General features: G+C 45.7%; 1 protein-coding gene across 3 annotated transcripts in view; it reads right to left on the bottom strand.

Moving 5' to 3' along the window:
* LOC144102620 (uncharacterized) overlaps nucleotides 1-13,478 on the bottom strand; it is a 36,695-nt gene that overhangs the window by 1,993 nt on the left and 21,224 nt on the right. For all 3 annotated transcript variants that reach the window (XM_077635844.1, XM_077635856.1, XM_077635848.1), the window contains exons 7-8: nucleotides 6,946-7,038; nucleotides 5,060-5,232 (exon numbers count right to left, since the gene is read on the bottom strand). In XM_077635844.1, the coding sequence (XP_077491970.1) occupies nucleotides 5,060-5,232; nucleotides 6,946-7,038 (266 nt within the window). The remainder of the gene's footprint in view (nucleotides 1-5,059; nucleotides 5,233-6,945; nucleotides 7,039-13,478) is intronic.

Below are 13,478 nucleotides of genomic sequence, written 5' to 3'. Positions count from 1 at the left end.
CATTCTCTCCTAAGAGCAAGCTAGGGTGGAAAGGGACATGTTTGTGGTAAAATATTGTAAAGCACTTTTTTCTTCAGTTTTCTATTTTTCTACATGAAAATTAAACATGGTTTACTTTGACCACTTTGACTATGAAGTTGCGCAACGCGCATATGTCCAATGCGAGGATGACATCACATTACTTCAATAAAGCATTCTTGGTATTGACACGACTTCCATACGCCAAAGATGTGCTTCACCACTCATCATCCCAAGTGAACTGCCATTTCTTATTAGTTTACTCTTTACTAGTTTTAACCAACCATTGTGCGGATTGTTTACATTGTCTAGTTTGCTTTGGTGAGCGCGTGCCGCACAACTGCCAGCTCTTTCATTATCGGCTTTGCTGACATGGCTCGGGACCTAGCATAATTTTACTGTTAGTCTATTTTTGGCTGCTGCTATACTGTGGATTATATCTTCTATTAATGGTTGTACTGCGTTACTGCAGTGTAGCCCTTTTAGAATGCTTACAGAGTGTGTGTTAGACCTCTTGTATTATTTTCCCCGTTGCAACGCAGACACCGTAGCATTCGGCTTTGAAGAATGATGAGCTCTGCAATAATCTTATCGTCTACCAGTTGTCTTGTACAACTGCGCTTCCAACATAAACTGCTGTTTTTAACCCGTCTATGTCGAATTCAACGCAGTTCTCATACAAGTGTAAGGTATTCTCACAGGATGTGCTTCGGTGGGGTTTGATTCTTATGAAAGCGTGTTAGAGAAAGATCCCACACTGCAGGGAGGTTGTAACATGGAGGGAGTGCACGGTTTCAGCTTGTGCACCGTACCTGGCTATGTTTCCATAACTCCAGTTCGATGCATTTATCCTCAAATCGCATTAGTAATGGCCTGACTGCTTGTTGTTTATTACCGACTATTGTTCTGGACGTGCACTGGATGACTATGGGCTAGCAGAGGTGGTGTAAAAGTTTGGTCTATTTGGTTTATGGGATTCAACGTTCCAAAGCGACTCGGGCTATCAGAGAAGATGTAGCGGAGGACTCCGGAAAATTTCGAACACCTGGGGTTCTTTAACATGCACTGACATAGCACACTACATGGGCCTCTAGGATTTCGCCTTCATCGAAATGTGACCGCCACGGCCGGCATTGAACCCGGTCTTTAGGGTGAGCAGCTAAGCACCACAACCACTGAGCCACCGCGGCGGCCGGTGCTCTAGAAGTGATCGAATTCTAAGGATGTATGCGCATGTCAGCATAGTTCTATATTCAAGGGGTGGCTCAATCGTTTCGACATAAAGGCTAGTTATGGGTGATGTTCTGTGCGCGCCTGTTGCAAGGCACAGTCCCAAGTTGTGCACCGGGTCTAGCTGTTTTAGGCAAGACGACGTCGCTGATCTGTAAATCGTACACCTTTAATCTAAAGCAGAACATACTAGGGAAGGGTAAGTATGTATAAGGCAAGTCTTGTGGGCACTGAAGTGCACTTGAGTTGAGCAGAGCTAGTCCTTAGAACTAGCAGACATTATGGCCAGTAGCCACGGGCTGATATTGCAGTTTCTAGCAGCATTTGTTCTTTTCATGCGCTTTTTTCCTCACTCGAAGTCATAAAAGTTGTTTCTGGGTCCTAATGCACTAAAACATATCTGAAAGATAGGTGGCAAGATCATCATCATCAGCAGCAGCAGCACGACTACACCAACTGAAGGGCAAAGGCTTCTCCCATGCCTCTCCAATTAACCCGGTCCTTTGCCAGCTGCGCTCTCCCTATGCCTGCGAACTTCTAAATCTCGTCTGCTCACCTAACCTTCTGCTGTTCCCTGCTACGCTTACCGTCTCTTGGCAAGCGTAGCAGTTTGGAAGTGCCACATCGGCCACAAGCGCAGATGAATAGTACAATTTTTTAAAAATACATACAAAATTCGAGTGCTGCTTTCAGAGACGATGTAGTAGAGGACTCCGGTGCAACTTGACTCAAATGTACGGGACCATTCGCAGGTTATTCTACACTTCATATATTTAAACGCACACCACAAATTTCCTGAAACGTGTCGTGCAGAGCCCAATTTTACCCGATTAGATGACACAAGTACTGCTCGCAAGAATGGTCACCAAGTCTCTCGGGCAAAAGCCTTGCTGGACTCGCAGCATGATAGCATATCTGCGTGGTGCTTGTGACACGGGAAAGACCGCGTTGTCTGACACTTACGTAGAGTCCTCCTTTACTTCCTTTATGGGTATGCAGTAAGCAACAACCAAAGGTCGCTCAGGGTAGCAGGGTGCAGTCAAAGAATACAGGCATGGCAGGGGAAGGCATTCTAGTCCCCAGGGGCAATTGTATCAGGCATTTTACGTGGATGGGGTGGCTGTAGCTGGCCCTAAGCACACCTAATTAGAGATCAATAAGAAAGGTTCCATAGCAGACAAATCCTGCCTGTCAGTGGCGATTATCATCATGTGTCTCTACAACATCTCTCTAAATAGCATCAGAACAAGCTCAACTTGCACTTCAACTGGCCGTTTGCTAGAGGGGACCCACTACTGTGCATGCGCATCACCATTCATGCTTTTGCCTGCACAGTCAGCAACAAGACTGCACTGAATGAGATGGCGCACAGTGCCGTGTGGAGGCTACACGTGCATGCAGAATGCCAGAGATATTTTATCAGTACACTGGAAAAAAGCTCTGCCTCCCCACCCTCCCTTAGAAAGTAATGAAACAATTCTACATTTTCGAGGCTGGCTCTGCAGGTGGAAAAGAAAATATTCTCGTGACGAAGGAAAGAAGATTACAAGATGAGTGGATGAGAGTGGCACAGATGAGGAGAAGATGGACCTTAATCTGAGCTCCTACAGTAAATGACTTGCACCGAACTAGTGGACATGAGTGAAAACAGCTTCACTCCCAATATAACAGCTATTTGCAACAAACAATGAAGCAGTGATTCTTTAGCTGAGGGAGTCTGAATACTAGCTCTTGGTTTTCAATTAAGGGGTGCAGAGACCGATAAATGAAAGTGTTAACGGACCCCGCCCATGTTTCGTCAGCAGCACCTAATACTTTTGTGTTCTTGTGTTCCCGCTTCAGTTAGTCTGTTCATATGTTTCATCTGACACTGATGGCACAGGTTTGAACTTTTCCACTGCACAAGTAGCACACAAGTCTCAGGGGGTAAATAAAGCAGGCATGCATAGCCTTCACTTCAATGTGTCCTACTGCATGGAGGCTTACAAATGTACCAGACACAGGCTGTCCCAGATCAAAAAACCCTGCTTAAAGGTCCCTCTGGGAATGCCAGGCGGCTGCTGAGGTTGCACTGGACATTCAGGTCTAACGTGCACCTTAGGAGAACCACGACCACTGTAAGCATGGCCGGCTAGAGAAAAGAAACCCCACTTAATATGAACCCATGCCAGACACTCCTTAGCTCAGCATATGGCGCACATGGACTTGGAGCCTAACACGTGCATGCCCAACATGTTTGGCATGCACATGTTGGGCATGCATGTTGCCCAACATTGCATGTGCAAGCAAGACAAGCTCCCAACTCTAGCAGAGTGCAGGAGAGATACGAGAAAGGGCAAGAGCTAGTGCTCTTTAATAATAAATACAAAAATATTAGAAATCTCACTTAAGCAGAAACACAACAATGCCAGAAATGTGGTACCAAAATTTGGCCCCAAAAAGTGGTGCCGTAACAAAACTTGCAATTGGTCAAGAGCGGGAAAATACAAAATGAAACCAGTAGTTATTACTAGTACTTGCAACCCACCCACCACAAAGGAATAGAAAATAATTTCAGTGGACGGAGAATATAATTATAACGGAATTGCAATGCTTTCGCATTACTCGCATGCTCCTTAAGTGCCACTCAGTAATTTTTTTTCGGTTTTACCATGCCAATGTGAGGAACATGCATAATGAAGAGAACAGAAATACTGCTGGAATGGAGAGTACGCCACACGATTTATTCTTTTTGCAGGCATGAGACATGGCAGCATGTGATTGATCTAGGGGGTATACTATGTGGGTAGAACAGAGGGCACAGCCTGCACAGCAAAACAAGCCATGGAGCAAAGTGGACATGCACTGCAATGATGGACTGGATGGTGTAATGGCTAGCAGGCAGCATTTAGAGCCAAAGGTGCCAAAACCACTAAAATAACACGCACTACGATACTCGGGGTCAACTTTTTGGCAATGCAGCAGAGGCTAGGTAGGAGAGGGAAAGAGATTGACCTTTGTCTCCGTGTTGTGGGGAGTGGACTCCTGAGGCGTAGTGACCCGTACCATCTCTCCCATTCCTCCCTTTTCACCCCTCCGGCCAACAACAAAACCCCACCACCCATGGCATGCGGACAAATGCCAGTCTCTGCCTCTTTCCTACCTAGCCTCTGCTGCATTGCCAAAAAATGTTGTCTGTTAACATAGTTCCTTGTGCCAGCCACACATGGCCAGACATCTTTTCACTGGGTCATTGCTACAAGAGATTGATTCTCTCCAGTGATCACTCAGCAGTGAGCAGTGAGGTCAAGGCTTGCGGCCTAGGGATGCGGTCGGTCACGTGATAAACGGCAGAGAAGGAAGGGGATAGGTCCTCTGTATTGTTTTCAAGTAATTTTTAACTTGATAGTTGGCTAAATTGGCCGGATATTGTGCTCTTGCAATGGTCAAATTTATAAAGTTTTCACGGTATACGATCGCTGGCGAGTATTCGGGAATCCACGAATATCAATTTTCGAATAACAATACGAATCGAATATCAAACATATTCGATTAGTATTCGAAATTTCGAATATTCGCACACCCCTATTAAAGAGCTCACAGTGCCTACTGGTTTCACTAACAGCCATCATGAGCCTAACAAGTGCAGCGCTTCCTCCAGGCTACTCAAGGCCTGTACAAGTAACCTCTGCAGGAAACTTCCAATGACCTTTCGTATAGAGCGGTACAAGAGGTTTACAGTCGTGAAGCACCTCCACTGAATGCAATCGCCAACAGCAGAAATGAGCAAGCGTAAAGGCTCAGGTCATATAAAGCACTGAATGTCACATACCAAGCCTGTAGCCATCTGTGCTGTCTGCTGCTCCTGCAGACCTTGGACTGTGGACTGCAGCAATGACAAGGTGGATACGTTGGCTGCAGCACATTCATCCACAAGTTTCCTGGCTTCTGAGGTGTGTGCCACAAATGCAGCCTGGTGTTGCTGAATGAGACTGCACAGTGGTGCTGCAGGCCAAAAGAAAGTATGCGGTCAGATGGAGAGTTCTTATTCATGGCTTAAAAAAATGAAAAAAACCTGAAGGAAACTCAATGCTAGGTAGTCAATCTTTGCAAGCCAACCTTTATAAAAGCCATTCTCTCCTAAAAAGTACCCAGGTTTTCTCCATAAATTCAGTGCGTGGCAGGTAAATTAGACCTGCTTATTTGTATGCTTGATGAAGAATTTCATTCTTTCATGACTGTCATAGGGCAAGTGAATTCATGTTTTGGGATAAAGTCTAGGTAGTTGTGCTCTTTGACCAGCTATTCGAGACAATGCCGTCACAACCCTGTGCAGCCTGTCAGCCACGCAAATTAGCATACTTTCCGTGCACAAAATACTACAGTAGTGCCTAAAAGGGCCCTGCCACGGAAGTCAAGCATTAGGTATTTATTCTTTATATGCAAAGCATGTGACATTTTGATGCCTTAAAGGCCAAAGACATCGCCGAAGTCACAATATTGAACATTTTATCTTCTCCAGAAATGCTGGTTTCGAGCCGATTGTGTCGAAACACACTGGCAATTTTCGGCGGTGGAAATAAGGTGGCAGCCAGATTGGGTGCTCCCTTTCAGACTGGCTAACTCTCAGATTGTTTTCTGCTCCTCTAGCGAGTTCCAGCCATTGACCTAATGTCAAAGCGTTTCACAACTCGCATCACACAACCCACTGAACAGATTATGAGCAAAAAGATATAGAAAGGTATATAACAACTTCAAGGATACAACTACAGAAAAAAGCAGCAAATGGCCCTTAGTAGAGGCCCCTTCCAACAAATGGCACTGACCTATTGCCACAACATCACGGTCAACTGCCCAGCACCTGCTAGCATAGCACTGCAGGTGGCTACCAGGAACAAAGTAGTTGACCATAGTGTCACACATTAAACTAACATCATTGGTTGCAAAGCCTCCTTTTAGGACCAATCCCTTGTTCGTTCTCGAAATGCATCTTACTATATTCTGAATGCAAATTGTCTGTTAAGCTCGAGAGGAGTGGATTATTATTACAGATCAAATATTTTGCACTCTTGTATACCTATAGCCCTCCAGCAACACCACTGATCACTAGTTAGTACACACACCAAGGCTTGCAAGCAAAGAGACAGGTTTCGAGTGTGGTGCAGAAAAATAATGCGTGAACATTGCATGTTTCAATTAGAGACATGTCAAAAGAACATCGCCACAGCTGAAATCAGACAGGAGGACATGTCATGCAGAAATACTGCATGGTACTTTAAAAAGCCTGGTAGCGCACACATCACAGCACACTTAGGCTGACCACCGGGGGCTGATAAATTTCTTAAACCATGATCAACACACGTGACCATCTGCAGTATAATCTAGTGAACACTTCGCAGTTGCTCAACTCTGCATCTTTCCACTGTACAGTTTCAGAGGTTAAAAAGATTGAAAGGACCACTTTACACTGCAACCTAATTTCCAATTCCGCAATAGAAACAGTCCCTTTACACTACACTATCATAAGAAGTCTACTTCAGCTTTAGGGACCCGAAAGTGCTGACTACACCTCCGTTATTATTCGATGCAAAATCCAAGTGGTAGTGAATTGGGCAAGCAAAGGTACTGTCGAGTGAACCACCTAAAGCTGGTGTCCACTTGAACCAGGAGAAACAGAGAGAGAGACTGCAATGCAAATGCAAAGGCGGCTCTGCTTACTGACTGCTCCAGTGATGTCAGATGGCTGCAGACCTACTGGAGGTCTTGATGTAAGCACCTCAAAACAGCCATGGTCTGTGTCAGCACGGCCCGCTGGAACAAATTAATAAGCCGTACTTGATGTCACTGATGCCAAACAGACTTTTGATGAGCCAAGCACCCAAAATCAAGATTAGCCAAAGGCACACTTATACTGCACAAAAATTTCTTATGCTCCTTTCTTGCTACAAGCAGAAAGAAGACAGAGGATAAAACAAAGGCTTTTCAGCTTCCTCCAGGGCAAAGCTAGCATCAGTGCTCTCTCCACAACCCAGAAGCTGCAAGATACGAGAGTCACAGCTGCGGCATATTGTGTTTACAGCAATATAGCCCTAGTTTTTTTTTTTTACACCGCGAGCTGTATCCATCATGAATTACAAGTGGTGTCTGGTGGCGGTTCAGGGAAGCTTATCCGGACCAGTGTGCAGCTGGCATGATGTTGCCAGTCAAGCGCGCATTACGTCACACCTCAGAAGCAATAGACTGGAATAGGCAGCCGCTGCTAGATCCCCTCAATGGACTAAAGGTAATGACATCTCCTCCCTCCTTCTCCTCCTATGCTGGTGCTCCTTCTCTCAACTCTTCTTGGACACCAACAGTGGCAGCAGCTAGGCCGGGTGCGCATAGTGGACGCACCCAACGCTCCCGCCCGTGGTCGAGCCCGCGACAGTGGATACCCTCGAAGTGTTTTTCGGATGGTGCCTTCTTCCAAATCTCACTTGGAACTTAACGCTGCCAAGAATAATTGGAACGACATGCACTCTGGGTGCGAATATTTAGCTTTTACTTTTGTTAGAGACACGTGCAGTCTAGGCTTTATATGAACCGGTGGTGGTGTAATGCTTCCGTAACATATTCTACACTCAAAGGCACGTTTTCAAGCGTAATCTGTTGTGCCTTTCAGGACGTAGTTGCCCACTAGTCTTAAATTTTATTTCAATTTTTTAGTTCTGCAAAGCTCAGCAATTGTTTTGCAGTGACTATGCTCCAGATACATCACAGGCTAAGGTTGAAAGGATCTGAGTGGCTGTAGTTACTTGTGTTTGTGTGTAGACTGGTGAACACAATGCCCTTTACATGGCTGTGATCAAAAGAATTTTTATGTAGGATGAATTGTCTTAGTTGACTGTTGTAGTTACTTGTGTTTGTGTGTAGACTGGAGAACACGATGCCCTTTACATGGTTGTGATCGCAAGAATTTTGATGCAGGATGAATTGTCTTCGTTGACTAACGGCAACCACAAAAGTCTTAACCATAGCTTTGCGCGAAGCAGCAGCACTGCGTGACTCAATAGAATGCTGTTCGCTTGGGTGACTGAATCTTGCGTCAACACAGGCAATATTAGCTGATAAGAGGACACTGGCTTCTGCTGTGTAATTTTCATGCATAACGTGAAGCAGCCAGCCAGTTTTGCACCTGTAATCTGTGGCCACGACGACGACTGTGAATATGTTTGCGAGTACATTTAACGAAGGTCCTCGCTTGCATACTCAAATGTTAACTGCGAAGATCCAGTGCATTGAAGAGAGCTGCTGTTATTGTGCCTAGGCAGAGTAATGGCTGACTTTCATAACCCCGCCAGAGGAAATACATTCAGCAATAATAGCAACATCATAGCTAGACCTGCACTGCGAGCAGCATGAACAGTGGGGATGCAATATTGAGAACCGCTGCTTTAGTCTCGAATTTGTGAGTGAATGAATCCAACTACAACAAAAGAAATACGTCCCGCAATGCACGCAACGTCACAGCTAGACCTGCACAGTGAACATAGCGTGAACGGCGAAGCTCTAACATGAAACGAAACTTTTGAGACGAGCCCGCCAACGGGTCCAACTACAACCTAACGAATATGCCAGACAATCCCCGCAACATCAATCCTTGAGCTGCAGAGCCAGCAGTGGGAACAGCAGGGCTCAGACAACACGACGCGTGGTTTTTGTAGTCAGCACATCATCATCCTCATCATCAGCCTGACTACACCCAGAGCCAGAGCAAGGCAAAGGCCTCTCCCATGTCTCTGCAATTACCCCGTCCTTTGCCAGCTGCGCCCACTTTATGCCTGCAAACTTCCTAATCTTGTCCGCCCACCTAACCTTCTGCCACCCCTTCCTATGCTTGCCTTTTCTTGGAATCCACTCTGTTACCCTTAAGGACCAGTAGATATTTTCCATTCGCATTACATGCTCTGCCCAAGCCCATATCTTCCCCTTGATTTTGACTACGATGTCATTAACATGCATTTGTTCCCTCACCCACTCTGACAGCTTCCCGTCTCTTAGCGTTACACCTATCATTTTTCTTTCCATAGCTCACTGCATTGTCCTTAATTTGAGTGAAACCCTTTTCATTAGCCTCCACATTTCTGCCCCGTAGGTCAGTACAAGTAAGATACAGCTGTTTTACACTTTTCTCTTGAGGGATATTGGTAAACTGCCATTCATGATCCGAGAGAACCTGCCATATGCACTCCACCCCATTCTTATTCTAGTTATTTCCCTCTCGTGATCCGAATCAGTGGTCACTACCTGCAATAAGTAGACTGATTCCATCACCGCTTCCAGCACCTCACTACCAATTGTGAACTGTTGTTCCCTTGCTAGACTGCTGAACATTACTTTGGTTTTCTGCATGTTAATTTTTAGGCCCACCGTTCTGCTCTGCCTGTCTAACTCATTGATCATGCTTTGAAATTCATCTCCTGAGTGACTCAGCTAGGCAATGTCATCAGCGAATCAGATTATTTAGGTATTCTCCATTAACTCTTACTCCAACTGTTCCCAATTCAGGCCTTGGAATACCTTCTGTAAACAGCCAGTGAATAGTATTGGTGAGATCCTGCCTCCTTGCCTGATGCCCTTCCTTATTAGAATTTTACTGCTGACTTTATGGAGGACTATGGTAGCTGTGCAGTTCCTATATATATCTTCCAGCATTTTGACAAAAGGCTCTTCTACCCCCTGATTACGCAATCCCTGTATGACTGCTGATGTTTCCACTGAGTCGAATGCTTTCTCGTAATTTACTTCAAAGAAAGACTGCATTCGCTCGTGCTTCACACCAAATCTGCTTAAAAAACACTAATGAGTAGTAAAGATGGTCACTTGGCTCACAAAGGCGCAGATCCAGCACGTTAACCAAGTTTGTCCAGCCTATACTGTGGAGCCAAACCATTCAGTGAGCCGCGTGCTTTCTCCAAGATGGTATAACGAAAAGTATTTTGATGTTGACTCCTTGGCTGTTGCACCCATAAGCACAACGAAAGCTGGGAAAGCTCAGTGTCATCGCAATATGCAAACACTCTCAACTCAGGCAAAACCCTTCCCGCTAAAATTCCGTCGCACAAAAGCAAGAGGACGAATGCCTGGGAATGCCGTTGGCATATGCTGTGGAGCAAAAAAGCCTGCTTTAATACATGACTATGGCGCTTCGACCAATGGCAGGATCAGCTCTCCCAGGGCGTGGTAGGCAAGTGGGAAAGCAGCACAGTTCACAGGTCATACTTGCTTTCGATACATTCAAGGGTTTTAGCAGCTGCACGCTTGGTGCGGTTATTCCAGCTGTATTATCACTGGCATGGAGCATGCATCAGCCGCTACTGTTCAGTATAAGTATAGATGTAGAAGAGACTCATGTGCATGACCGTGAGCGAAAGCGACGATGAAGACTAAACCCAGCTGTGCTCGCTGCTATGCAGGAAACTATACAGGAAATCGATGCAGAGCTCAAACTGAACATCGTCACACAATGAAAACCAAGTATCAATAGCAGAGCACAAGCCACCCAGCAGAGCATACAAGATGCAGCAGTTGGACAACAGCACCCCGAAGCCACCAACCAGTGATCGCCATCTAAGCAGAATCACCTAACTGCAGTTTCATTTTATTGCAGTAGCATGTGCCAGTGCACTGTCATTATTGTATGCGCCACCGAGCGCAGCCCATTTTTTTTTTCGTTTATTCCTGGGATCATTGTTTAAAGAGATACTGCATTAAATTGCAGGTGCGATTGTCCAAAGTTGCAGTCTTTATTTCATGTATTTTTGCACAAATGGTGTTATTTCGTACGCTTTGTGCGTGCACGCCTACCAGGCGGGAGGCGGGGGTGACGTCACATGTCTCATGGCGGCCTGCACCCCGTCGCATCGTGCTGGCATCACTTCAGATGTCGCGCCTGTAAGCTCAGCGTTGGCGGCATGGAAGCGTGAAAGACAGAAAATTACAGCCTGGAAAGTAACAGTGGGAGTAACGAATATATCATTCAGATATCGAAATGACTATGGACCAGAGACATGGATAGGACCCCGCCGAGTAAAATGAGCCTTGAGGATGACATATCGCTCAGTGGTAGCTGTGCGAAGTGGTAGCTGTGATATAATAATCCAGTTTGATATGACCCAGACAAATTTTCTTGAGTTCGGTATTAAAAGATTTCCTTTGCCAAAGGCATTTCACGGTATCACCTTCATGAATTGCTCCAGCTACACAAAAAGAGCAGCCGCAGCGCTGAGATGGGGCGGGGAGGGGGTTTTGAAATAGGACTTGTATATCACGTAAGCAGCGCGAACAGTGGAGTTACTGCACGATGTATAAAAGCAGCCAACTTAATTGCATCGGCACAGCGAAAAAATCAACTCGACGCTGAGGCAGCATCCAAATATCGAGCGCTAGCACACCGAACATAGGTCGCCGGTGTGAATCCGTGCCGCGAGCTAGGCTCCAACTAGTAAGTTTATGCTGTACAAAACGCTTAATCGTATGACACCATCTGGAACATTCTGCGGCAAATGGTTGGCCCACAAATTTTACATGAACATCGGGACTGAGTGTCCAGACTGACTCCTGCCAGACAGTAATATATATATTGGATCGACATAGTTTAGTCTCGAGTTGGGGTGCTAGGGTATCACGTTGCTACCTGTTATTTTATTCCATTACGTAACCACCTCGGTTACCATGGCAACCACTGGGTTAACATTTGTGTTTATCGATGACACCTGAAACGCTAAAAGTAGAGCTTAACGCTCTAAAAGTATCCAGCATGCAGTTTTTGTGACTGGAGCATTGTTACTACGCTGCCAGACTTGCGTGCCTAACTACCACGAACGGGGTCTGGTGCGTGATGCTCGTGGCACTGGCCTTTTAGTAAACTGCCAACGTTGTTACTTTCTGAAGGTCTCTGATATGAGCAAAGAACCTCTCCGCTCATTTTTTCTTATAATGGCGCATGCTCGCATGAAAACACTATTACACGATATATTTTTTTTCTGCCCATTCAAGCATGCATATATATTGCCTGCTGGCAGTTTGGTGAATTTGCTGCTAATTCGGAATAAGGAAGCTAGAGCATTTATAATGTACATTTCTGTTCCGCCTGTCATCCGAGATGATTTTTCATCAAAGGTTGAATCAGCGAAACACTGGAACCAGTGAAAATATTTGGAAATTGTCTCTTGACAAGAAAAATACACCTGTAACAAATGCTGCATGTTTTAGCCTTCATATTCTCTGTAATTATGTGCACTAATATGTGCTAAAGAGTCACAGTTTTTCAGTAAACAGTGCTATATATAAGTTACCTGCAATTTTCTTCTAGTTTGGGTTCCTTTTTCGCTAAAGCACGGCAGTCATGCTTTTGGTTTGTACTTTCTAGGGAATATTACTGCCTTGTATTGCAAGGTGGCGCACAGCTGAACTGGAAGACGGTGATGTAGCGCTTTCGCACTTGCGCTATAGCTTATCAACCGCCATTACCGTGTTATTGAGGACAACAACAACTGCTTCCTCCTGCCTCACTCCATGTCTTCAAGAATGTCTCCCTCACAAGTATACTTCACATTATATATGGCAAAGCGTCAGGTTTGAGGCACTGTTGTTTCAGTGGGATGAGGATTCGCAACAGAGAATGATTTATGTTGCAGTCGCTGTCGATTAAATTGCTGCGATAAAAATTCGAACCTAGAAGGTTTGTCGCGAAGGTTCGCCTGCGCCACATGGAACCATTCTTCAGAGCTTAGCATCCTTTGGGAAAGCATGACATTGCGTGTCTCTTCCCCCACTGCACTACTGTTACAACCTTTAGCGGAATAATACTTTCAGCACCCCGAACCTTCAGTGGCCTGCGCAGCAGCGTGGATCAAATTCGTGTTCAAACGACTCCGGACACAAGCGGTGGCACTTGCATCGCATCTCCTACGCAGCGCGTAGCATCCACGCAGCTGCAGCAGGTGCATGCTGCGACATAAGCGGCCAAGCCGGCCGGGCGCAGAGGCATGGAGACATGTGAAGTCACAGCTTCCCAGGGCGCCACCGCCAGATGCACCAGTTTAAGGAAAAAATGAGGGGAAAAAGTGCTTTCCCCTGGCTTCGTGCAAAAAAACGATGAGGTTTCAGTCGACTTAGGAACGCCAGCTTTCATTCGAATACAAGCCGCCACGGTGGCTCAGTGGTTATGGCGCTCGTCTGCTGACCCAAAGGACGCGTGTTCGACCCCG

Source organism: Amblyomma americanum, chromosome 1 (assembly GCF_052857255.1).
Source record: "Amblyomma americanum isolate KBUSLIRL-KWMA chromosome 1, ASM5285725v1, whole genome shotgun sequence".
NCBI lineage: Eukaryota > Metazoa > Arthropoda > Arachnida > Ixodida > Ixodidae > Amblyomma > Amblyomma americanum.
This window is presented reverse-complemented; position numbering and strand designations above follow the sequence as displayed.